General features: G+C 38.7%; 1 protein-coding gene across 1 annotated transcript in view; it reads right to left on the bottom strand.

Annotated features, from left to right (window-relative positions):
* Positions 1-2,577: 2,577 nt before the first annotated feature.
* Positions 2,578-26,867, bottom strand: part of USP54 (ubiquitin specific peptidase 54) — a 1,304,502-nt gene continuing 1,280,212 nt past the window's right edge. Inside the window, exon 24 of the mRNA XM_044056203.1 lies at positions 2,578-8,262. Within this exon, the coding sequence (XP_043912138.1) occupies positions 7,514-8,262 (749 nt within the window). The 3' untranslated portion in view covers positions 2,578-7,513. The remainder of the gene's footprint in view (positions 8,263-26,867) is intronic.

Below are 26,867 nucleotides of genomic sequence, written 5' to 3'. Positions count from 1 at the left end.
TGCTCGTGGATTCAGGTAAGTGTTTATGTTTAAGGTTGTTGGGTAGGGGCTGTAGTGTGTGTTAGTGTGTGTTGTTACTGTGATGTGTGTGTGCGAGAGGAATGTAGTTTGTGTGGTGGTGTTTTGTGTCTGTGTGTATGTAGTGCAACCTTGGAGTTAGAATATTTAAGTAGGGGGGTGTGGGGGTGCAGGGGGGTTTGACCCCCATGTATATCATAAGGGTAGATGTGTGTGTTTATTTAGTTGTGTGTGTGTGTGTGTTGTAATGGTGTTTGAAAGCGTTGGGAGTTTGAATTTCGCGGTTTCGGGATTTAGGGCTTTGTGATTGTGTAGTTTCGGGTATTTGTATTTTCTACTTTATAGGCTCGAAATTCTGCAATTCGAGATTTCAGAAGTTTCAGCTTATAAAGTGAATCCATATATATACATATATATATATATATATATATATATATATATATATATATATATATATAAACATATTGATATATATATATATATATATATATATATATATATATATATGTATATATAAACATATTGATATATATATATATATATATATATATATATATATATATATATATATATATATATATATATATATATATATATATATATATATATATATATATATATAAATACAGATATATATTTTATAGGTTATATTCATTTGATTTTCAGTACACTTTACTGACAAAGAAAAAGGGTGGTTCATTTAATTGAAAACTCATCTGATCGACATTTATGACATTGAAAAGTGTGGAATGGTTTACAAAATGACTGCCGCTGTGGTCTCGGAGGATAGGAATTACAATGCAAATTAATGTCAATCTCAGTGTATGTAACATGTTTTAAATACATTCCCATTAAATAATGCATTTAAATAACTGACTCTAAAAATGACACATGAACACTACATGGAACTTCTGCATTCTACTACTTACTTGAAATCTAAAAACTATTGCTCTACAGAACAGTAGCACAGTTTTTGTTCTGCAATTTTGAATTCTCTTTTTTGCATTCAAAAATGCACATATATTTACTGCAAAGACCACTCAATTATCGCTACTTTGGAGGAATGTTTTTCAGGCCTAATTAATCCCTGCACATGATGTACCTATTTTAGGAGGCAAGTCCCTATTTTCAGGCTTGATGTACCACTTCACACAGCTTTCTGAATCCCCCCTCATCACAGGTCACTTCTGAAGCTGTCCAATACACAGAAAACTAAACTACATAACCAAAATAATAGGGGTACCAACAGTTTAAAAGTTAAGACACATTTTACAGCAAAAAAAAAAAAACATATATATATATATATATATATATATATATATATATATATATATATATATAAGTTCCCTATTTAATTTTGAAATACTGAAATCATGACTTTCAGTATTTTGAAATTATAATAGTAAAGTCTTGACATACGGGTAAACCAGAAGCACGAAATTCAAAATCCCGAAGTACGGAGATTTTGAATTAGCGCTTCTGTTGTTGTGGTGTGTGAACGGTAAGATGTGAGTTTCGTTATGTATGTATGTGTATGTGTATTGGTTAGGGGCTTTAGTGTATGTCAGTGTGTGTTTTGATTGTAATGTGTGTGTGCGACGGTGTGTACAATGTTTAGGAGTGAGTTACCTGTGTATGTCTGATTGTGCGTTCTTGGAGTTAGTATATATAAGTAGGGAGTGTGTGGCGGGGCGCAGCCCCCCACATGGGGGTGCAGGGGGGCTTGCTATTTGAGTTGTGGGGGAATTGTGTGTTTGTGTTTGTGTGTGCTGTATCTGTAGTGTACCGTTGGGATTTTGAATTTTGCGGTTGTAGGGTTTCGGTGTTTGGTGTGTTCGGCTATGTAATTTCGAAATACTGAAATTCGGGATTTCAGTATTTCAAAATTACATAGTGAATCCATATATATAATACATGTATAAATATCTATATATATATTTATATATAGAAACACTTTATAATCCCAAAATTCTGAAATACCGAATTTCAAAATCCCGAGATTATAAAGCCGAAAGCTCAAAAGTTCTAAACCCCAGAAGCGCGACTTTCAAAATCCCAAAGTACAGAGATTTGTAAGTAGCACTTCTGGTGTTTCATTGTGTGAAGGGTATAGCTAGAAGTCCTTTTAAGTATTTATGTTTAAGGGTTTTGGTTAGTGGCTTTAGTGTTTGTCAGTGTGTTTGGTTACTGTGATCTGTGTGTGCGAGGGGAATGTAGCTTGTATGGTGGTGTTTTTGTATGTTTGTCTGTGTAGTGCGACCATGGAGTTATTATATTTAAGTGGGGGGGGAGGGTTGTGTGTTGTGTATGGTTAGTGTAGTGTTCGCGATTTTAAAATTTGCGCTTCTGGGGTTTCGGGATTGTCAGGTTTTGGCTTTATGATCTTGAAATTCTGAAATTCGATATTTCAGGATTATAAAGTGAATATATATATATATATATATATATATATATATATATATATATATACACACACACACACACACACACACACACATATCTATATATATATATATATATATATATATATATATATATATATATATATATATATATATATATATATATCACAATGGGTTCTGATGAAACAGATTTTCATTAACTCAGTACATACACTTTAAATCACTTGGTCAACCGGGAGATGCAAAAACAGCAATGCAACTGTACAACATAAATAATATACAAAAACAATTGTGTGTGTGATTCTCAAAATGCTGACTTTGTGAAAAGAAGCCTTGCCTTCAGGGCAAGATAATTCCTGCACTCTTCAGTGATAGATGGGACTACTTGACAATCAGAATTTCCCCAAGCAGCTAATGTTACACCTTAGGTCACCCCTACTCCTTATCTTAGACTAGTCCCTTTTGAAAAGCAAGTATTTTGTTTTGCCCATTGATGAAGGAAACAAAATAAATTCACTCAACACTTAGAAAGGTATGATCTGACGGAGATAAGACCAGGCAGAAAAAGCTGGGAGGTTGTGGTAGAAATATGTGTGCTGCAACTGGTATTGAACACGCCACTTCTGTAGCTAATTTTACAGCATGGCAGCAGGATAAGGTAGTATCCCCAGCACAGAAGTCTCCTGGATGGAAGCACTTGAGCACTTAGCTTACAGTCATAGTCTCAAAAGCTGTGACCCTTATGAAGTCATATCCAAGCTGCAGTTCTTGGTGAAGATATGGAAACTTGACTATGTGAACACTGAGGAATTTTATCATTATGACAAAAATCATCAACTTTGATACTGTCCAAGTAGAATACTCTGCTTCTCTGTGATCTGACAGAGGGCTTTCCTCTGCTTCTTGTAATAATACAGAGCATAGTTGTACTGGCATTTTTTACCTTTCTCCTTTCCGTTCAGTTAGCAAATGATACAAGAAGGTAATCATCTTTCCTGAACTGACGTGTTGTAATGCTCAGTGAAAAAAAATCAATATACTATTCATTAGAAAACAAAAGCTTACCTGCACTTCCTACATTGATGATACCCCCTTAGAGCTGATATGGTTATCCTAGACTTAGGCACATTCCTACACAATGAGTTCTCATATGAGCACCATGTATCTTTTTTTTTTTCATTAAGGCTTATTTCATAGCAGTATCAAATGGTCAACTGAAATTTAAAAATGTTTTTCCTTCCAGGGGACCTGATTGCTAAAGTATCCACTTATACCACCAACACTTACTCCCACATGAACTCCTGCATTGAGGCATCTGTCACAACCACAAGTATGATGGCAAATTTAAAAAGATAAGCCCTATAGTGCAACCCTACTTTTGGAAAACTTTACAACAAAAGAAAATAACTACTAGCTCAAAGAAAAAAAACACAATTCTCCTCTTTCTAAAGATTATCTCAAAAAGGTAAACAAAGAACTCAATTATAAGATCAAATCCTGCAAAGCCAAATATGAAATGAATATCACAACTTCCTCCAATTAACTAGGAATCTCCAAAATAATGCTAAACACTACACAGAGCTGATCTATGGTACCGCCTTTTCAGACTTGAAAGGAATTGCTAATATACTCATGAACTTCATCCCACTCTCCCCCACCTCACACTTATCTTCCACTACCAAAATTAATTTGGAAATGGTTCTAAACACTCTGTTAAAAGCCAGAAACATTAACTCTATTGGGCCAAATACATACCAAGTTGTCCAATGGTCAGTACTAAGCACAACCTCGCTCACCAGCTTGTAAACCTTGTAAACCTTTCTGTCCTAAGCATCTCTACTAGTTATGTGCCTGAGTCAAGGAAGACGGCCACTGTAGTACCAATACACAAAGATGGACTGACTCGGAACTACAGACCCATTAGCCTATCAACAGTATCTGTCATTTAATGGAGTGTATTATAAGGAAACTCATAATTAATGACATAGGCAGCCTGCAGTCCTTAATCCCAAACAAAATGGCTTTATTTAGGGAAGATGCTATCTTCTGAATCTGGTAAAGTTTGAGAGATTAACTAGTGCACTGGACAATCATTTGTCAATACAGACAACCTATGCAGAGCTGGCAAAGGCCTTTAACAGTGTCCCACACTGTGGTCTCATAAATAAACATACCCGATTAAATATTAACCACTATAACTCACCAGATTGTCAACCGATTCACAGATAGAACCCATGCAGTTGAAGTAGGTGGCATGTTTTACCCTAAATGACTTGTCAGCAGTAGCACACCACAAGGTTCAATGCTTGGTGCTCTTTTCTTTGGCATATACTTCTCTGACATCTGGGCTAATGTCATGAGTCAGTGACTGACAAAGTTTGCTGATGACTGCAAACTTGGTGCTGTCAAGCTCTCCAACAGATATTCATATCCTGCAAGGTCTTAAACATGCTAATTCCTGGTGTCAACACCATGGTCTTATGTTCAGTGCAAAAAAAAAAGTATACCATTCATTCGAAAACAAAAGCACCCCCTGCACTTGCTTCACTGATATGACCCCACCCCAAAAGTCGATACTGTCATCAAAGACTTGCGCACATTCTTAGACAATGAGGTCTCAGCTGATCACCATGTATCAGCTATTATTAAGAATCCTAACTAAGACAACTAATATGATTCATAATAAAGAACATTTTAGTGACTTTCAGTCTTTTCTGTTTCTTATAGACTTCTGTGTGGAGACCTCTGCATTTTCCTTAAGGCTATGAAGAACCTCATCCTGATTGACCTACTGCATATTCAAAAAAGGGACTACCATCAACACCCACTCCAAAGACTTAAATTTACAATTAAATATAAAATAGAACCTATTGGCAGGAAAGATAACTTTTCCAATGGATCCATTGCCTATGGAATAAGTCCCTACTCCAAGTCAAAAACTACCTCTCCCTTCTTAAAACAAATTGTGATGAGTGGAAGTGGATCAGAAAGCTCCCTTTTGGGCTATACACACTGACCCTTATTGATAGAGGGAAGAAGTAAGAGGACATGCAGTGGCTATTTTCTTAATGGTCTACTTTATTGATTGCTTACTGTAAAACCATGAATCTATCTCAGCTATGTGTGGGCATCTATAAAGCAAAAGAAATGCTCAATGGAATTAGAATACAGGGACACAATACACAGACGAATGACTAAGTTCAAAACTGTCTTCTTGGCCACCTCTGGAAAAAGATGTGGACTGGTATGAAACATCAAATAAGGCAGATATAGAAAATATTTGAAGTTCTGAAATATTCTTTGTCAAAGTGACTGCCACTGGTAATGTGTCTTTAATTACAAAAAACTTTAGCTATACTGAGCTGGCCCATTTGAATGTGGGGGGGGGGGGTCAAGAGGCAAGAAATGCTTTGCCAACATAAAATATGACATTCAGAGATGGGGCAGGGTACTGAAAGAATGTTCTCAGCAAAAACGTTGCCCTTCAACAAAGACATAGTGTTAAGAATCCTACCTGGGTGCATTCATTCATTCATTAATAGTTATTTACTGGGATTGTCTGATTGGGCTGAATAGCCCTTTTACAGGAGTCCTGGGGAGAAAAGCTCCATGCTAAAATACAATTAGATAAACAAGGTACACTGGTATGAGAAATAAAATATGATAGTAGTAATAATACTTCTTTCACAGAACTTAAAAGTGTTACATCATTTGTTTAACTGCAATAACAGCATACAATATCTACAACAGCCTAGACAGGTTTGGGAGTTTACCATTATCAGTCATCAGGTAGTAAGGAAGGGAAGATTGGTAGGTTATGACATGTGAAATAGGTAACATTGGAGGAAACAAGGAGTGAGATAGAAGGGAAAACAAGAGTTGTAGATTTTAAGTCATAGTTAACTGTATCACAGCTCATCACTGTATGTAATGCGATGCTGCACAGGTATGAAAATGTAGCACAGTTACAGGGTGTTATCTTAATAATTAAAACTACAGTATTGTGCAGTACTGTGTAAACCAGAAACAGAAATACATCAAAGTCTGACATTCTCTTGGCACAAGACCCCACTGTATCACTCTAAATGTGGAATCCGGTAAAATCAGGTCATTTCCACTTCAACTGCCTAAAACTGTTACTAGCCACATAGACATTTTGCAAATGAAAGAGCATTGCTATACATGTATATAACTTTCACAATAAGCAATTACTCCTGTTCTGACCTAGCTGCATGCTGGTAACCTTACTACACAGTTAAACATTTCTACTAAGGGATACAATGTGACATATAGCTAGCAGCATACAGAACATCCTTCAAAATAAATTAGGGGGAATTGTACAAGACTGATCTTCATTTTCTTAGCACAATTGAAAACAAACAAAAAAAATATGAACATTAAAAAAAAATCTGTGACCTAAGTGGGAAAGAGATTAATAAGTATTGGAATTAGTTCTTGTAAACCCAACTCTGTGAAAAGCTGACCTACAGTTAATATACTGAGTTAGTTTTATGCATGACTGCAGCGCAGTACTTACTACATGAGCTCAGAGAAACAGTCCAACATTCTGAAACACAGCTTAATACTTAAAGAAGGATTTCTGCAAACTGCACATACACACACAGAACAATCTCCAGATTCTCAATTTGCAACAGGAACAGCAGCAGCAGCTGGCATACTTCTTACAGCATTTGCTCACATACAGGTGTCCTGAGATGCTTCACAGCGATGGGGTAACACACAATGCTACAAAGGAAAGGCTACGATCACCCCAGCTGTGTTGTACCAGTCAATACTGAGAGAGGAGGGGGAAGAGATTCTGTGCAGGATCACTTCATGCCTCACCACTACTCCTTAGTTTCCTTGAAACAGGTCCGTGGCAACATTTTTTTTGTCACATTATTGCTCAAGAATTACTTTCCAAGAAGTATGTATACTTTTTGGGAGGTGAGGGGAAGAAAGAGTCTGAATGAATCACCTGAACTGCTACAACTTCTGGAATACAAAATCTGTCAATGCATTTCCATCTTCACTTGTACGTGTTTTTTGGCAGTTTTCACAAGTGGAAAGCAAAACAAAAACTACAATAACATTTATTGCCTTGACTTAAAGCGTGTCATATAAGAACTGCAGTTCCGACAGTATGTAACATTGGGGTCTATGCTCACCTTCTGACAAAGTGAGCAAACCTTGGTCTTACTGTGCGTCTTTGAAGAAGCGGATGTGTCTGGTGTGAGCTTAACTACAGTGTTTAATGTACTGTTCGGCCCACAGGCAACAAAATCTGACAGATTTTTTGGAACAACATGCAAAGGAAGCCTGTTGGAAGCAGAAGGATGAGATAAAGCTGCAGGTACTGACTTATTCCATTCAACATCTGGAGGTACATCCATTCGCTTTGGACTATGGACCTTGGGATTTGGAGATGGACCATCTGAGATTGTTGTATGATTCCAAGAATTCCAAGCAGGAATTTTTGGACTGCTGAAACTTACATTCTGCACTGGTTTATTGCTGATAAAGTGGGCCACGTCAAATGTCCGGTTATTCACTTGCTGCAGTACTGGCCTCTTGTGCAGTTTGTTGCTGCATACAGCTTGGCAGCCTAGCCCTGACACTCTTTGGTCTCGAGACGTATTAGTCACTGAAACATGATTCTGCCTGCCAGCTTGGCTATCCAGAGGACAGTTGTTGGTGGATGGTCTTGCTCCTACAGCAGCGGAGTTTTTCTTTGTTCGGGGCAGGGTGCCATAAGTCAGTCCAACACTGCGATAGTTGTCATTGTAGATTGCTTCATCCCTGCTAGCTGTGTCCAAAAATGTTCTAACTGTTTTTGCAGCTCCTTTAACAAATAAAAGAGAAGAAGAAAAAAAATAATCACACTGTTTTCATTTAAAAGAAAAAAATGCAGTTACATAAAATAATTATCAGCACCTTTGGTTGCTGCATATGCTAACTATTTATTTTCCTAGTACACAAGTTCAGGCCGATACCAAGAGGCTGCCCATCAGTACCTTTTTACATCAAGTTACAGTAACTAAATTCAGACATGTAGACAGTACATTACACTAGTCAGCCGGCTTGTTGTTCTTTTCCCTCTCACAGTGCTGTCTTTGTTTTATTCCTTGTACATGTTGGCCCTTGTACTCTTGTTCTTCTATCAAACTACCTCCTTTTCTGCAGCCATTCATAACCTCTACATATTAAGCAGCCTAGATGCGAATGGTATAGTTTATATCTATATTCTGCTCCTACATACCTGTTCATACCTTGCATTCAGGTTTGTTGTGTGGGCCCAGAAGCATGACTCTCCTGGCACTAAACTTTCTAGCCCAGTCAAGTTTTTATTCATACTGTTTCTAACAGAACTGTTGTAAGCTGAGGACTGCAGCTCCACTCTGGCATTTCCTACTATACTGAATTGTTCTACCATTGGGCTGCATAGTGTTGACTGTCACTTCTGAATGACTTGCTCTTCTTACTTTCTTGGTTGATGCAGAAACAAGCAATGCTGTTCAATATTACTTTCCTGACAAATCACTACGGAGAAGCTCTGTAGAGTGGAAGGGGAGACATACACAGTTTCATACCTGGACAGAAACACAATGTGTAAAGCCTGCATCATGTTGTAAAACTGTACCCTGGCTATGATCACATTAGCAGGCTTAATAAATAATATACAGACACAAGAGATGTGAGCTAACCCCGATAAGGTCTACATTCCTATGCAATTCTCTGAACGCTCTCTCTAATGCAGCTAAAGAGATAGTGAATATTATTTGTATGTTGTTTATTGTACTGTAATAATCTTCATATTTCTTTAAATATCTCAACATTCAGGTAACACAGACAGAACTGCATAGCCTCATATGAAAGCTCACAGCTGTATGAAGAAAATCTTGCTGGCAGTATGTGTCTTGTTTGAATGACTACTGAGATATCATAAGCTGTTTCTACAACATTACAAAATTAATTTTCACTGCCTTTATTTTGGCTTATAAAATCCATTTTAAAGCACTGAACTGAATAAATGTCACTAATGTAAAGGTTAATCTATCCTAAACAGTTTACTATTTACAGTTTTCTAGTAACACTTATGGTTCCAAACATATGAATATTTGTTCAAGCCATGCACACTGGGAGTTAAAAGTACACACTGAAAGGAGCTGTACAGGAGGGACAGTGACAGAATGTGTAAAGCATACATCATCCTGCAAACCTGTATCATGGTTACTGTCATGTCAGGAGGCTTAATAAATAATAGACAGAGAGGTGGGATCTAGCCCCCATAAGGTCTACATTCTGATGAAATTCTCTGAAAGTACTGTATACCACATGACCTGAACATCATTGTAGGTAGTTCAGTAGCTAAAATCACACATGTGAAATTTCCTTAACTTTGAAAACCATAAACAAATAATTAAATACACACACAGACTGCAGTTTATTGAAAATAAGTCAAGACTCAAATAAAATTGTATGTAAACAGCACTAAGTAATCATTTTGTTCTTAATAATGTAACTTTTAAAAACTGGTGAGAGAAATATGAACCAATGAGCTTAAAAACCTATGCAGATCACATAAATGTAAAAAAAAAATTCTAGCTACTAAGTTATGTGTAGTCTTTATAATACATGTGTACAAGACCAAAACAATTAAACCTATAGGAACACTGCACCTTTGAAAATTGATAGGTTCATAGATACATACTAGGCTACCTGCCCTTGTGAGCCATTTTAAGCTTAGCCTTTTTCCCTTTTTTTTGCTGGAATTAACCTATTCCATTTGGTAAGAGAGTGACCTTTCCCATCCCATGGTCAATAATCACATATCGTACCTAATGAGAATAAATGTGTTTGTAGCATAAATATTTTGATTGGACCTGGCATGGGATAAAGCATTCAAGAGATGCTTTTGTCCATTAATAGTGCACGGGGCAGTCCTGGGGTATATTTTCTGTTTTCCATCCACAGATTCAAGTTGCGCTTGAACATGGACAGGGATGAACTTTGTTTTATGTGAATGGTGAGTCTGTTCCAGAGCCGTGGTATCCTCTGCAAGATATACCTGTCCCTCCAAACCCTTCTGTTGATGTTGCAAAAAAGGTTTAGATCCCAAGACCAAGTTTTTCTGATAACATTTGAACTGCTGATGTGTAGTAAATCTCTTATTACTCTTGTATGCCAGACACAGATGTCTTCTTAGCAATCTCTAGGATACAGAGTACAGTGACAGGGCTTTGAGTTAGTCCATATAGGACTTGTTTAATATTAAACAATATAATATTAATCAATATTAATAATATCATGGTTAATATTACTATTAATATTAAGCTCAATATTAAATAATAATCTTCTAAAAGTTATGAATATTAAAGAAAATATAAAACACTGTAATGCTTCAGTGCTGTGCCTTTTAAAGTGCTGTTAAAATTCAATGATTCATTAAGATGGAAAACTTGCAGGGTAACTACATTTTCTTATAGGTTCATAGGTTCATACTAGGCTATCTGCCCTAGGGCATTTATAAGCCTAGCCAGAGTGTGTTTGGCTTTCGCCACCCATTTTACATTAATTTTGCTATACCCTTTTTCGAGGTTAGTATACTGTGCCCTCTGTCTAACAGTGACACAGAAGTGATACCCGGGGTAAACCTACGATCTCCCATCCACTCATCAAGATTCCTCTTGAAGAGAGTCAATGAGGGACTCTGCCTAACCTGGACTGGGATTTTATTCTGGAGTGAAGGGAGCCTCTGGGTTATGAATCTGTCCCTCCAGCATGTCCTATTTATTTCAGTGCTGAGGTTCAAGTCTCTCGAGTGCGTAGCTCGATGGGATTTGGATTTTCTGAGGTGCAGCATGCCCATTAATTCCGGGTTGGACATGGCTTTATACGTCAGGCACAGATCGACTCTGAGCAGGCGGTATGCCACTGGGTAGAGCTGGAGTTTCTTTAACCGGGAAGCATATGGCATCTGTTTGTGCCCTTTGATCCTCTTGGTGAGGTACATTTGGGGTCTTTCCAGTTGCTGCAGGTGTCTGGTAAGGTATATCCCAAAAGGGGCCTTGTACTCAATTATGGGCCTGATGAGGGATGAGTAAAGAGGCACGATGACCTCCCCTGATCTAGATGTGAATCCCTTCATGATTAGGTGGGCTATATAAAATGTTTTCTAACCAGTTTGGCCACGTGGTTGTCAAATGAGAGATTGCTATCAACTTGGGTCCCCAGGTCCCTTCTTCTGTACTTAATGAATTGCCACCTATGTGGTAATTTGTGGGCACTTTGTTTTTGCCAAAGGGGATGACTATACACTTTTTGGCATTAAGCTTGAGGCCATGGCTCTGGCACCTTATACAACTGCTTGGAAATCACTTGCTCACTTATGTTAGCATGAAACAAGTGGTTTGAGACCACCATATGTTGTTTCATAAAGTATCTGACATCCTCAAAGTTGTGAAACCAAGGAGTTGGTATGTTCAAGTTTTGCAGGATTTGTGTGTGTGAGGGCTTGCTTTCTATGTGGTAGATGCAGGAAGGCCTGTCCCTAGCAAGAAAAGATTTGTTTTGATCTGCTTTGTTAAACTTAATGTAACAGGTAGACTTTGTACTGTTAGAAATCAAGCTTCTGTGATCTGAGAAATCAAGTGCTGATTTCTCATAGAAGAACCAACCTTTAGGTGTTAAATAAAACTTGACAGCAGTACTTCTTTCTGTCTAACAAACCTTCCACATCTCCCTCTAGCATCCATGTCACACTTACTTGATTCTCCCCCTTCTTCCCTTGGACATATAACTGTGGAAACTCAAAGGCATTTTCTAACATTCAGACTGAACCAAAGGAAATCCTGTTTGACTTGTACAAAGAGACATCCTGACTTCTAACTCGGAAAGTTGCAACAGCTACTACTTTATCTGCTGGAGGACACCCTTTGAGAGATATCTCAAGCCATGTTATACCGCCTGTAAGGAACCCCGAAGTTCTATTACAGTCTCAATAGCCATAAACAGTCTGGCTATAACATACCTTTGCCCAGAAGCAGATATTTTCTATTTCAGATGTTACACAGAGTTTATTGAACATTTTCTATTTTTTTTTTAATTTTAAAATCCTTGTGCACGTGCTGTTCTTTTTGCATACTTATATTAAAAGAAAATTATTTAACTTATTTATTTCATGACAAGAATTTTGTTATCCAACTTCAATGCTCATCTCTAGTGTTTCATTTATTAGCTTAACGGTTTGTGCAATTAATGCAGCTTGAAATTGTGTGGTGTCCTCCCTATGAAGGGTAACTGCTCAGAACTAATTGCTACCATTTGAATAATTAAAGGTTGGCTTATTTTAAGGGTAAACACATGTAAGTTTATTTCTTCTTCTTTTAATTAAGATTAACTGATATCAGCATATTATATAAGAAGGCACTAGTGCTAGTGTTTTTTTATTAAATCAGTTAATCCAGGAAATGGAACTGGTCCTCCTGCTCTTTTCAGCTACAACCTTCTGCAAGAAGGCAGAGTCAGCAATAAGAACAACCACCATTATACTAAGAAAGAGTACAGATAGAACTTGTGGCAAATGTATAAATATTGAATAAAATATTTTGGCTACAGAAATATAAGAAACAGAATACAATTAAAGATGTTGACTACTGATTACATACATACATAATATACAAGGGTTCATAAGTATATACCGCACTAACGACCACCAGAGCCTTTATAAGCCTGGCCGCACAATCCAACCCACATGTGTCTCTACACAACATGGGGGTCAATTTGGAGGGGTATAATAGTTAGGAGGTTGCTAAAGGTTTAGTGGGTGGGGTATGTTAGGGAATATTTACTGTCAGCCTCTGTCTATCAAAGATATAGGTGGTCACACTGTGGGTGAATTTTCAATTTCCCATCCAATGGTCATGATTACGTTTGAATAGGTTAGGGATTTACTCTGCTTCACACTGATGGGAAGCCTATTCCATAGAGTGGGATCCTTTGAGACACATATCTGTCTTACCAGCATGTTCTATTTATATGACAAGCTAAGTATAAATTCTTGGATCTAGGGTCCCTGGTGCTATTCATCTTGTAGATGAGATCACCATACCCTGGAGAAAAGGAAATATTCCAAGAAATGGCATCTTGTACTTGATATATATATATATATATATATATATATATATATATATATATATATATATCTATATCTATATCATCAATCACGTAAGTCCGTTCTTTCAGCCAGCCATTCAGTTTCCATGTTTTGGGACTCGTTGTAGCTGGTGGTGACATTTCAAATGGTTATCCATTCAAGCCTAGGAATAAGTACATTAAGGGCAATAGATCATCTAGCATCTGGAGAAAGTAAATTAGATACTCTATAGGAAATGTTACACTGATGCATATTTCTTCACATGTGTTATATAATAAAGACTGATTAAACTGTTCCATATATATCTAAGGGAGGTAGTAAGTGGAAACAGGATATCTGTGGGATCAATGATATCAATGCCTGAGACAGTTTAAAGACATTTTGACTTTCTACGTAAAGTACAGCTGTGAAACAACTTGCCGTAACAGTAGATGTACTACCGATCACTGTTGCAATATTCCTAACACATGGGTTATCACCACTGTTGTCTGGCCAGGGTACCAAAGCTTTACTTTCACAGGATCATACTTCTGACATGTAACCTCAGCTCACAAGTGTAAAGCTATACAACTGAAGCAAGTGTAGAACTACACAGGTGGATGTATGAGCATAATTCCTCAGACTATCTCCCAGTCAGTGGACTGCCGACTCCTGAGACATAAGATTGGTCATCTAGATGGGGTATAACATGAAGTGGTAAGAAAGACCCTTTGGTTATAGCATGTTTCCCAAGAGATAAGAACTGACGGAGAAAGATAGAGAAAGGAGGTGATAAAAGCAAATAGAGGATGGCAGATGGGAGGGAATACTGCAACAGCAACTAGTAGGACTTCTACTGTTATGGTAAGTACTTACACAAGTGTACTACGTCTTGAATGAAAGCAGTAGAGCAGTATTCCTAACATACGGGTGAGTCCCAGAGCTAAAGGGAAGCTAAAGGAGGCTGGTTAAAAGTAGAATTGTCCAAAAATGCCAGCTAAGAATAACCTAGTGAAAGCAGTTCTACACCTTGAAAATGCATCTATCTTGTAGTGTTTAGTGAAAGACTGAACAGATGACCAGGTGGCAACCTCCAGAATAGACTTGGCATCCACTCCTTTGTAGAAAGCTCCAGAGGCTGCAACTGTTTGGCAGAATGAGCTTAAGTGTATGAGGGTGTGGACTTGCCATGTACAGAGTAATAAAATGAGATGGCCTTAGAAATCCAGCTTACAATGGTTTGCTTGGACACCAGTTGGCCCAGTTTTAGAGTCAAAGAAAAAAGCAAACAGTTGATCAGACTTTCAAATGGATTTTGTTTTGTTCCAATATAATCTTAGCTGCCTTTGAATGTCCAGAGAGTATAGTATCCTTCCCCCTGATTCTGTGGGTTTGGGAAAGAAGGTAAGTAGGTTTATGGTCTGATTGAGAGACAACTCATTTACTACCTTAGGCATAAATGAATGATTAGTCATGAGGGTCACCCTGTCTTTGTGAAAACATAAGAAAGGGGGGAATGGTCATGAGGGCCTGAAATTATGATCCTCTCATAGCTGAAGTGAGGGCCAGAAGAAGGATAGTTTTCCATGTACAGAATTTGAGGTTTCCTGGTGTTGGCGTTCAAAAGAAGGTTAAGTAAACCTCTCTAGCACAAAGTTGAGACCCTAGGTTGAGATTCACCTGTTCTGTCCAACATAAGAGTTCTTGTCTGAGACAGGGTAATTTCAGGTACCAATGGATTTTCATCATACACAATCTGGCTAGGGGAAGCACTGGAACAGCAGCTGCCATGAATCCCAGAGCCCTCAGGATTTCTTGGCTGAGCACTGACAGAGGGAGGCAAGGTTGTGGAAGCAGTTTGTAAGGCTTTGCACCTTCTACTGAAGAAGGCAGGGCTGTTTTCTTTTTGTGTCCAGCTTGTAGACCAGAAAAACTAGGTCCTGAGATGGCTACAGGGAGGATTTTTATTTTTTGTAATTGATGGTGAACCCCTACTGAGATAGAAGGAGAAGGGTGAACTGGAAGTGCTGAAGGGAGAATTTTAAGTGAAGTAGCTTGGATTAACAGACTGTCGGCAGTTAATGATCACTGGTGCCAGACACTTTGTGAAAACTCTTGGGTTGTGGAAAACCCAAAAGTCAAAGCAGCAAACTGATTGTGAGATGACCCACTAAAAAACTTGAGGAATCTCCTGCAAGGGGTCCAAATTGGTACATGGAGATAAGCATCATTTAGATCTAGGGATACTAGAAAAGCCTGGGGCAGAATGAAAGCAAGAAGTGTATGCAGGGAGAGCATTTTAGTAGGGAGAGGTCACGTATGGGTCTCCACTGCCCCTCTTTCCTTGACACGAGAAAAGGTCTGGAGTAAAAACCCTTTCCCACAAATTTTTCTGGCACTGGCTCTTTGTGCCTTTTGACAGTAATTCCTGTAAAATGTGTAGGAGCAGATGCATGTGACTGTATGGAGGTGGGGGATAAGCCATTTTGAAGTGGAATCTGCATCCAAGATATGGCATAACTATTTTCTATGACAGTACCCATTTGTATGTGGTGGTGTTCTTCCAGGTGGGGAGAGATTGGGTCAGTCTTTTTAAGAGGGTAGGGTGTGGCTGGAAGCGAGGGAAAAGAGAGGTTGAAGACCTTCACAGAAATTTTTCCCCAAAGGGAGGCCTCCCAAATGAGGTATCCCTGTGTCTATTTTCTGGGACTCTCTTTCTGGGAGCCTTCCTATGTTTCTGTTTAGGCCTATGGTATCTTTTGACAAAAGAGGTAGGTTTAGTTGGATAATTCTTTTGCTACCCAGGAACAGAGATTAACAGAAGCTGCCTGCATTCCTTAACAGTTTTACCCTGCTCTTGAAGAGTTTTGAAAAATTTGGCGGCTTGAGGGCCAAACAAAAGATCCTTGTCTAAAGGGGAATCCACTATTTTTGTTTTCAAGTCCTCAGGAATAGGCTGGCTGCATAACCATGCATACCTGCAGTCTACACAGCCTGTAGTAGCTGTTTTGGGTGAGGTTTCTGCAGCATCATAACTGCATTTAATGCTGTGCCTGGCTTCTTGTGTAACCTGATTATTTATTATTTTTCTGTTTATTGACATTTGACTACCATGAAAGTCCGACTGGGTAGGAGCTCATTTTCAGCGAAGGCCCGGTGAGAAAAGCTCCAAAGTATTACAAAACATTTTAAGAACAACAAATGTTACAGTCTTTAAAATACTACAAAACAATTACAGTTTAAATTATTATACCAAATGAGACATAATATGAAAACTTTGATTAAGAATAGATATAGATTATATGATAATGATTTAATAGTTACAGAAATTTTAGCCGGTTTATAAAGAAATTAAAGGTAAGTTAGTATAATACAAACAGGAATTGCAATATGAAGTGAGAGAAAAAATAAGCTTATGCTATATTTAGAGAGAAAGCTAGGGGAGAGAAATTGATAGAAGTAAGGAAGTGAGTGAAGAAGGGAGAGTAAGGAGATGTAAGGTGTGAATAGGTATTGGTTCACATTTACAGATATAGTTTACTTTGGCGTTGAGCAAGAACACAGACAGCTTTTGCCTAGGAAGTTTGTTTTTCAGAATGGTTATGGAGGATGGGAGGCAGGATATTGACCTGATGGGAGGTTCCAGGCCTTCACAACATGGTACGAGTACAGACAATGTCCAGCAGATTTGATAGGTTTGCGGACAGACAGGAATTTTTGGTCACTGGATCATAATGACTGACTGGGAACATAGTTGTTTAGAATGTTACTTAGTGTTGAATAAGTAGATGTATTCTGGATAATTTTACAGGTGGTAAGAAGCTGTGTATTATCTTAGTTGATGGGGTAGTTCTAACCAATTTAAGCTTTTTAGTGTTATACAGTGGTGGGTTCTGAAAGGGGTATTTGCTGCAAATTTAGCAACTTTGCCATAGCATTGTTCAAATTTTGATTCTGTGATGCTTGACAGTTAGTAATGATGGGCTCTATAAAGCATTGATAGTTTTTAATGAAATTTCCTCATGAAATTTTGTATATGCAGGTCAAATTAAAGATTATCATCCACTATCATCCCTAATTATTTGCTATGAGAAGTGACTTCAATGGTTATATTATCAAGTGAGTGGACTTTAAATTTTGTTATTTTCACGGGAGAGGGACTTTGGGAAAAAGTAGTAGTTTGTTTAATTTTTTAGGGTTAAACACGAGTTGAGAGTTACAAAACCATGTTTCAGTCACTGTTAAAGCTTTCTGAGTAATTTTTTGGAGGTGTGCCATATTGTCAGATGTGCAAATGAGTGTGAAGTCATCTGAGTACTGTATTAGGGAGGCCTGTTCTGTGAATGTGTGGAGGATGTTGGTGAGAATGTTAAAGAGGAGAGGACCAAGGACAGAGCCTTGTGGTACAACAGTGGTAAATGGGAAGCATGGAGAGAGGGTGGCCTGCCATTTTACTGATTGATACCTATTGGCTAGGTAACCTTTGAACCATAGAAGGGTGAACTGACAGAGACCTAATGTGGACATTTGAAGTAGAAGTTTGCTGTAACAAACTGTGTCTAAGGCTTTAGATAAGTCTAGAAATAAGAAGGAGACTAGTTTGTTGTTATCTCTAGCTTTATTGACAGTGTCTATATAGGTTAGAAGTGCAGTATTAGTAATATGGGAAGGACGGAAGCAATGTTGTATTATGGATAGGAGTTCTTTCTGCAGGAGATAGTTTACAGATTGTTTTTGAATACATTTTTCAAATATTTTGGAGAAGGGGATAAGATTGCTATAGGTCTAAAATTAGTGATGTCTGTTGAATTTCCTTTATGCAGAGGGATAATGTGTGACTTTTTCCACAGACAGGGAACGTAGAATTCCTGCACTGACCTATTTATAAGGATTGAGACAGAGTAGATAATGCTATCGGCTGTGATTTAAAGGTACTTGCTTGGAAGGTCATCCGCTGAAGTAGAGTATAGCTTGAGTTTGTTTAAGAGTAGCTTTATATAGGATGTGGGCACAGGTTTAAAGGTGAAAGTGGATCTGGTGATAGATGGCTGCTGGACAGGGTTAGGATTGTAGATCATAGTGTAAAGTGTGTGCTATATCTTGAAGAAGCATGCAAGGCTGTACGTGCACATATAAATCCCAGACACGTGCAATACCTAGCGTCATTTTGAAGGAGCAGCCAGAGAGTGAGTAAGCATGATCACAGTTGTTAATTTTGTATATAAGTTACTTAAGTTAGAGTCAGTAAGCCATTATAGGGATGTATTTGTATAAAATAAAGCTGCTTGAACAGAACCCACAAAGACTCTTTTTTCGTGTCATAAACACGAAAGTGACAGGATTAGATGTTGAGGAATCCTTGGTTAGCGATGCTATATTATCTATGAAATAAGAGTTGAACTGTATTGCAGTTTCAAGTGATGAGTAAATAGGAGAGGGTTTAGGGTTGAATTTATGGCTGGGATGCAAGATTTGTTTAATGGCCATCAAGAATTTTCTTGGGATTGTGTTAACCATTTTCTGAAAGTTATTATAGTCTATTTTTTCATTAATTTGCAGGTTTCTATGCTTGTGAAGCAAGTTTTCATGATTTTGTGGTGTTTTATATTTTTGCCATTCTTTCCATGTTTTTCTCTATCCTGCGTTAGCATTCTACTCATCTTAGACAGCCAAATTGCATTATTTGTTTTTAGTATCTTCCTTCTACAAAGTACAAGGATACTCAGGAAAGTTGTACTGAATTAATTTACAACAACATGTAAGGGGAGGATTTGTAGGAAGTTCCAGTTAATGGATGACAGGGTAGTAATGTACATTTCTGGGTTAAACTTGGAAAGGTTGCATGTTGTTTTATAAACGTGCTGTTTAAGTGGATGTGTGAGATGTCTGGTTATATAGATTGGGAGATGATCACTGAGACATTCAGACATTGTACCAGAGGTGATGCATTTGCTAGGGCCTGATACAAGAATCCAGTCTAGCAGTGAATTTGTAGCCTTGGTATAATGTACGGAGCTATTAATTAGCTGTGCAAAACCAAATAAGTTCACACTAGATGTAGGAGAGTTAGAGTTTATATCCAGCCAACTGACATTCACATCACCTAGCAGTATTATTTCTTGTGGAATTCTTATGGATAGCCAATGTAGGATATCTTCTAGTATAGCTGGATTTTTGCCAGGAGGGATGCAAAGAACAATAATACACATTTGTTTATAATTGCTTAATTTCAGGAAAGTAATAAGAAGCTCTGCTGAATTGAATTTTGATATTGGTTTGTTGTATGGGGAAATGTGGCAGTTGTTGGGAAATATTAAAGCAATTCCTCCTGTCTTTATGCAGTCATTACACATTACATTATAGCTGGGTGGTGTACTTTTGAGTCTTATACTGGGTTTAAACCAAGTTTCAGTTACAGCATGAATATCAGGCTTATGTTGGGTAATATAGGCATGTAGTTTAGCAATTTTATTTCTTATGCTTCTAATATTTATGGTAGGAAAAGTTAGATTACTGGGGCTGAGGGTTTTGTAGGGTTAGGGTAGCGTGAGAAAGAGAATTGTCTTGATATTCATTGTGATATGTGGGGTCTGGATTAGGGTGAACATCTCCTAAAATGAGTTTAGTATACTGGGGAATTATTGATACTTGCTTCACGGAGAGTATTTTTCCACTTAATTTTGTTTTGGTTTGGTTTGAGTTGAAATGGAATTAATCGATCTATGTTTGGGGTAAAATTATAAAAGAGAGTAATCAGTTTATAGCCAATACAAAGCAAATAGCAGAGAGGTACAAAGCAGAACAGGTTTTCTTTCATCTCCTAAATGCAGAAACCTGTCAGCCATGATGACCAAGCAACTGGCATACACAATGCAAAGTGGTCAAGACAAAGACAGTGGCCAACTTAGTAAGTAGTCTTTAGAGTGCAAGGACTGCTCTTGGGGGGGGGGGGGTGTTAAAGCCAATTTCCAGCACAGATAGGTATTCAGCTAGTTAAAGTTAATGTACAGCAAGGCTCTTCAAGTTAAATTTGGTTACATTATACAAAGACAAAATTCTCACTGAAAACATTTATGAGTTGGCCTTTACGGCAGACCTCCTGCAATATTGGAGGTCAGATGCAGTGACCACAGGCTATTACACAAAGACAAAATTCTGAGTGAAAGGGTTTGGGAGTTGGCCATTATGGCAGAGTTCCTGCAGTATCAGTGTTGGATGTAGTAACCACATGCTCTGCACTGTGGAGGAAGTTGGTGACTGAGTGAGTGATTAAGTAAGGATAACATTTGTTGTTTTGTGTCAGTATCCTGCAAAACCACCACTACCTTTTGTAAAGACCTAAGAATAGATATCAAGTAGTTGGTCATCTGGGCTTGGCAATTAGTAGCCCTGAATGTGAAGGCAGAGAAGGTATAAACCTTTTTACTCCATCTAACCATATCCATGCTATCCCTGCTTGAAGGGAGGGCAATGGCACTGGAAAAGAATTTAGAATGCTTATCAGATGAAAGGGAAACTGCAGAAGGGCCCGCCACAGGATTTTTAAACAGAAACTTAAAATCATCAGGAACTTTATAAAATCTGTCTGGCCTTTTAGGAGGTGGAGGCTGGGAGTCAGGGGCAACAGAAGTGGATTGAAAACCATCCAAGAAGGCCCAGGAACTAGGGGGGACAGGGGAAGGGGCTGAGGTGCCCATGTTTAAAGGTTGTAGTATCTTTTCTGCACCTCTGAAATCTGCCTAGACTCCCACTCAAAATGCTTCATCATATTTAAGATGGTCTCTCCAAAAGAAGTTTCTTCTATTGGAGAATCTGGTGAAATGGAGTCCTCATCATCTAAAGTGTCTTGGCCAAGAGAGTGCATTTGAGAGGAGTAAGCAAGATAATGGTCAGAATTAGAAGCCTCTTTATCTTCAGAAGAGGATGAATCCACAACCATCTTTTGAAGGGTGGGAGAGGGGGTTGAGATAAGAAAGAAGGCAGCTTCAGAACCAAAATGGCCTTAAACAAACACTGGGAAAAATCCATCCATTCCTTTTCCCCTAAAGAAAAAGGAAGAGGTTGTGGAAAAGCAACATGTTTTGTTTTCTGACACTTCTTGTACTAGCTGTGGTGGCTTCTTATCTTGTTGTACCTCAATTCGTTTTCCTGAGATCTCTTCCCAAACCAAGTTCTGAGAGATGTCCCCTGGCTCCTCTGATATGATGATCTGCAGTTCACATCTGGATGTAGAATTCTCAGCTGTCAATGCTGCTGACACTATACCAGCTTTCAGCAGGGTCTTGGTAGAGGGCATCTGAATAGTAGTTGGACATACCATGCGTTCTGACACCTCAGCAGGTATGTCGGAGACATAAAGGACCGACTGAGTCTCTGGCTTAGGCCTTATAAGTTTTTTCTTAAGTGGTGGAGATACATCTGTGGAAGTGGAATCCACCACCTTGGAGTGGGCCAAGTGTTTGTGATGTTGGGTCTCAAGGAAAGTGTTAAGAGAAGACAAACAAGACCACAGGGTCTTAGGCACAAAGGATTGGCATTTGGAACAAGCTTTGTAGTCGTGTTCCACTCCAATATAGAAAATACTCTGGGTGTACTAGTCTTTGTACGTGATTTGCCTACCACACTTGCACTTATCCCTCCTAGCTGATATCTAATACCTGTAAGAAAAAAAAATTAAGAAATGTAAAAGAAGATTCCCCAATGGGGCACATATTTGATTATGTGAAGCAAAATTAACAAAGACCAAATGACGATCAGTCTGATGGCTATGTGACCTGCATTCAGGCTTGCAGAGAGTCTGAGGAACTACACTTGTATGTCTGCCTATCTTTGCAAGCTGAGGTCACATGTTGGATGCACGACCCTGTGATGGTAAAGCTTTGTTATCCCAGTCGGATGATAGCAGTGATAACCAAGTGTTAGAAATACTGCAACAGTGATTTCAATCAGGAAATGTTTACTTGCGCTTTAGATGTATTTATAATTACTTTGTTTGCAATTAATAGGTGCATGAAATCCTGTTGTAATCCTTGTATGATGGAATTAGTATAAGTATTAGTGTTACAAATTAATACCCCATTCTGGAAAAGTTTCACTTACTGTTGCTAAGACTGTACTAGAAGGCAATGAGCTCAGAGGTGGGTGACATTCTGAAGAATCAGTGATTACAACTCTCATCTGTAGCTATGCAGTGACCACAGGCTATTACACAAAGACAAATAGCAAATGCTGGCTATTACCTAAGGTAGCAGGGGGCATTTAATGTAGGCCCTCAAGGACAGCTGGCCTTTGTATATTACATTATACTAATAAGCACCAGTGGTGGGAGTCAAACTGCACAACAATGGTTCCATTGTGCTAGAAATACTGATTGCAATGGTATTGGAGTTAAAGCCTTAGCTCTTGCCCATCATGCCAAATTCTAGAAAGGGCTATACATCAGCAAGTCACTCAGCCTACTGAGCGATACACGTAAACAGTTTGAGTGTAGACTGAAGAAAGGCTTCTCTGCTAACATTGCTGTTCTCATTTTATGAAAAAAAAAAAAAAAAAAATATATATATATATATATATATATATATATATATATATATATACACACACACACACACACATACACAGAGACACACACACACACACACACACACACACACATAAAACATAAAAACACACACACACATGACAGAATCAACATAAAGGGTCTACATTATAATACCGACAATCCTTTTAAGCGAATGCGAAAACACGGACATGTATTGCGCGAAAAGTGATTATGTCGAACGTACTAAACTGCGAAAACCAAAAAGTCGAAGTGTCTTGGTTGGCCTGTCTGCGGTACAGCTCTGTAAGGTAAGTGTGTGATAGTTATGGACCTTAGGGTTAGGATGCAGGTTAAGGTAAGAGCATAGATAGGTAATGTATGTAAGGTTTAGTGTAGTGTTAGAATTAGGGATTTGTTAAATGTATGTGTGTGGATTAATTGTTTTGTTTTGGTATATCGCTGTAGGATAAGTGTGCGATAGTTACGGACCTTAGGGTTAGGGTGCGGGTTAAGGTAAGTGCATAGATAGTAATGTATGTACGGTTTAGTGTAGGGTTAGACATAGGGTTTTGGTGCTTTACTTTAGGGTTAGAAGTAGGGTTTTGGTTAGTGTATGTATGTGGTTTATTTATTTTGTTTGGGTAGGCAGTATGTAGTGGGAGGTGGAGTTGGCCGACTATGGGGATTCGACTTTTTGTATTTCGTGGTTTAGTACATTCGGCATATTTGCGTTTCGCATAATACGTGTCTGTGTTTTCGTGTTCGCTTAAAGGGAGTTTCGCTATTATAATATAGACCCCAACATAAGTGGGGTGTAACAATCTTGTTACTGGATCTAAGCAAGGTATCTGATTGTACCTTATTGACTCACTCAAGTTTTATATTCCAAATATGTATTTATTGTTAAATTTGTTTTGAAATCGAATTTGTACTTTCGATTTTGTATTACTATCTCTCCCTCTTGTAAGATACATCTGGATGAGCATTTTACTCCAGTTTACAAACTTTAATAAGATAAGGCTTATTTAGACGTAGGCTGTGAACAACAAAAATAACATGAAAACTGATTTTGAGTTTGCTAGCGTGTTCTTAAATACTGAAAGGAGTTCCACAAGGGTCAATGCTTGGGCCGTTACTTTTCAGTATTTATACTGGCTGCTTGGCTTCTTGGTGTGGTGATCATACTGCTGCCTCATGTGCCAATGAGGCTGCCTTATTATGCAGAAGCAATTCCCATTCCACTTCCTCATTTCTTCAGCTTGGATTTTCTCATGTTGATTTCCTTTCTAGTACTAAATAAAAGTGAGAGGATGGCTGAGGAGAGGGGAAGAAGAGTATTGGTACCGGGTTTTAAGAATAAAGGTGATGTGCTGAGCTTTAGTAACTACAGACGGATAAAACTGATCAGCCACGGCATGAAGTAATGGGAAAGAGTAGTGGAGGTTAGGTTAAGAAGGGAGGTAATGATTAGTGAGCAGCAGCATGGTTTCATGCCAGGAAAGAGCTCTGAGGGTGTTGACAGAGAAGTATAGAGAAAGCCAGAAGGAGTTGCATTGTGTCTTTGTGGACTTAGAGAAAGCATATGACAGGGTGCCTAGAGAGGAGTTGTGGTATTGTATGTGGAAGTCGGGAGTGGTAGAGAAGTATGTAAGAGTGGTGCAGGACATGTACGAGGGCAGTGTGATGAGGTAGGAGTGATGGATGCATTCAAGGTGGAGGCAGGATTAGATCAAGGATCAGCTCTGAGCCCTTTCTTATTTGCAATGGTGATGGACAGGTTGACAGACGGGATCAGACAGGAGTCCTTCTGGACTATGATGTTTGCGGATGACATTATGATTTGTAGTGAGAGTAGGGAACAGGTTGAGTAGACCCTGGAGAGGTGGAGATATGCTCTACAGAGGAGATGAATGAAGGTCAGCAGGACTAAGAGAGAATATATGTGTGTGAATGAGCAGGAGGATACAGGAATGGTGAGGATGCAGAGAGTAGAGTTGGCAAAGGTGGATGATTTTAAATACTTGGGATCAACAGTTCAGAGTTATGGTAAGTGTGGAAGAGAGGTGAAGAAGAGAGTGCAGGCAGGGTGAAGTGGGTGGGGAAGAGTGTCAGGAGTGACTTATGACAGATAGGTACCAGTAAGAGTGAAAGAGAAGGTCTACAAGATGGTAGTGAGACCAGGTATTTTACATAGGTTGGAGATAGTGGCACTGAAGAAAAGACAGGAGTCAGAGCTCGAGGTGGCAGAATTAAAGATGTTAAGATATGCACTGGGTGTGATGAGGATGGACAGGATTAGAGATGAGTATATTAGAGAGTCAGCTCAGGTTGAACAATTTGGAGACAAAGCCAGAGAGGTGAGATTGCGCTGGTTTGGACATGTGCTGAGGAGGGATGCTGGGTATATTGGCATAAGGATGCTAAGGATGGCACTGCCAGGTAAGAGGAAAAGAGAAAGGCCTAAGATAAGGTTTATGGATGTGGTAAGAGAGGACATGTAGGTGGTTGGTGTGACAGAGAAAGATGCAGAGGATGGGAAGAAATGAAAACAGATGATCCGCTGTGGTGACCCCTAATGGGAGCAGCCAAAAGAAAAGAAGACTAAATGAAAACAAAAGTTAGTCTGCCCTGTTTTGCAGTGTTCGTTATTACATACAGTACTTCAATGACTTGGTTATTCCTTTAACAATGGAACACTGACTCACTGTGTAGACAGATGTGACTGCTTACATTTAATACTTACTGCTGCCTTACCTCTAGACAATCATGCTGACTATATTGTAAAATGTGTAGCCAAATGCTGCGCTGCCTACACCTTATCATGGATAGCGCTCTATCTGGTTTGTGGTATAAACCTCTAACATCACTCTTGATTTCCAAAGCTTTTTTAACAGTGTTTTATGGGAATGTACTCCTTACTGCCTTATCAGTAGGAAAACATCTGCAAACTGCAACATGCCAAAAAATGGTCCAGATTATCTTACCTTGCTCCTGCAAAGATTCACCATTGCTGTCTGTTGATGGGTTTAACTTGGGTTGCTTTTAACTGTATGGGAAAATGTGTATGTCCTTTCTCTGAAACTGCAATGGCCTGTGTTATGCACACTGGGAGGACTCTCACTGTAGCTGCAAGGCTGAGTGAAAACACCACAAACTGAAAATGCTGTTTTCTATCACTGAACTGGAAGTATCTCTCTGGGCAAAGAGGGCATGCTTATAAGGCATGAATGGCACATGCTCAGTTAATTTTCTCTTCTTTCTATTACTCTGTTTCCTGTAGGGTTCCCTAGAGATAAATCACTAATCTAACCCACTTTTGTGCATGCTGTTAACTTGTAGTTTATAGAACACATAGCCGCAAAATAAAATTATAGTTTACTGTCTGCTGCTGCTTTAAAGGATTTTAAAATGTTTATCATCAATATGTCACATTGTGAATGGGGCAGGTACTGTGGCTACTGGGCAATAATTTCTGCTCATCCAATAGGTAGAAAGCTAGTGTTGGTGGTGCTGAGCTGATTGCGGGAGGCTTCCAGGTGGTAGGTCAGTGCAGTTAAAATGTTATTTTATTTTGCGCACAAAGAACATCAGTACAGGCTCCTAATGTGGTATGTACATGTTGTGTCTTTCGGCTTTTCCCGGTTAGGGGTCACCACAGCAGAACTCCGGTCCGCTAATGATTGGTAGTTGATTTTTACGTGCCGAGTTACCAGCCCTGACGCACAACTTTCAACGAAGGTACGCCCATTCACGCATGTCTCCACACAGCAGA

The sequence above is a fragment of the Protopterus annectens genome, chromosome 14.part0, assembly GCF_019279795.1.
Source record: "Protopterus annectens isolate FY-2018-M chromosome 14.part0, PAN1.0, whole genome shotgun sequence".
Classification (NCBI taxonomy): domain Eukaryota; kingdom Metazoa; phylum Chordata; order Ceratodontiformes; family Protopteridae; genus Protopterus; species Protopterus annectens.
The sequence above is the reverse complement of the archived record's forward strand: the minus strand, read 5'-3'. Positions and strand labels throughout refer to the sequence as shown.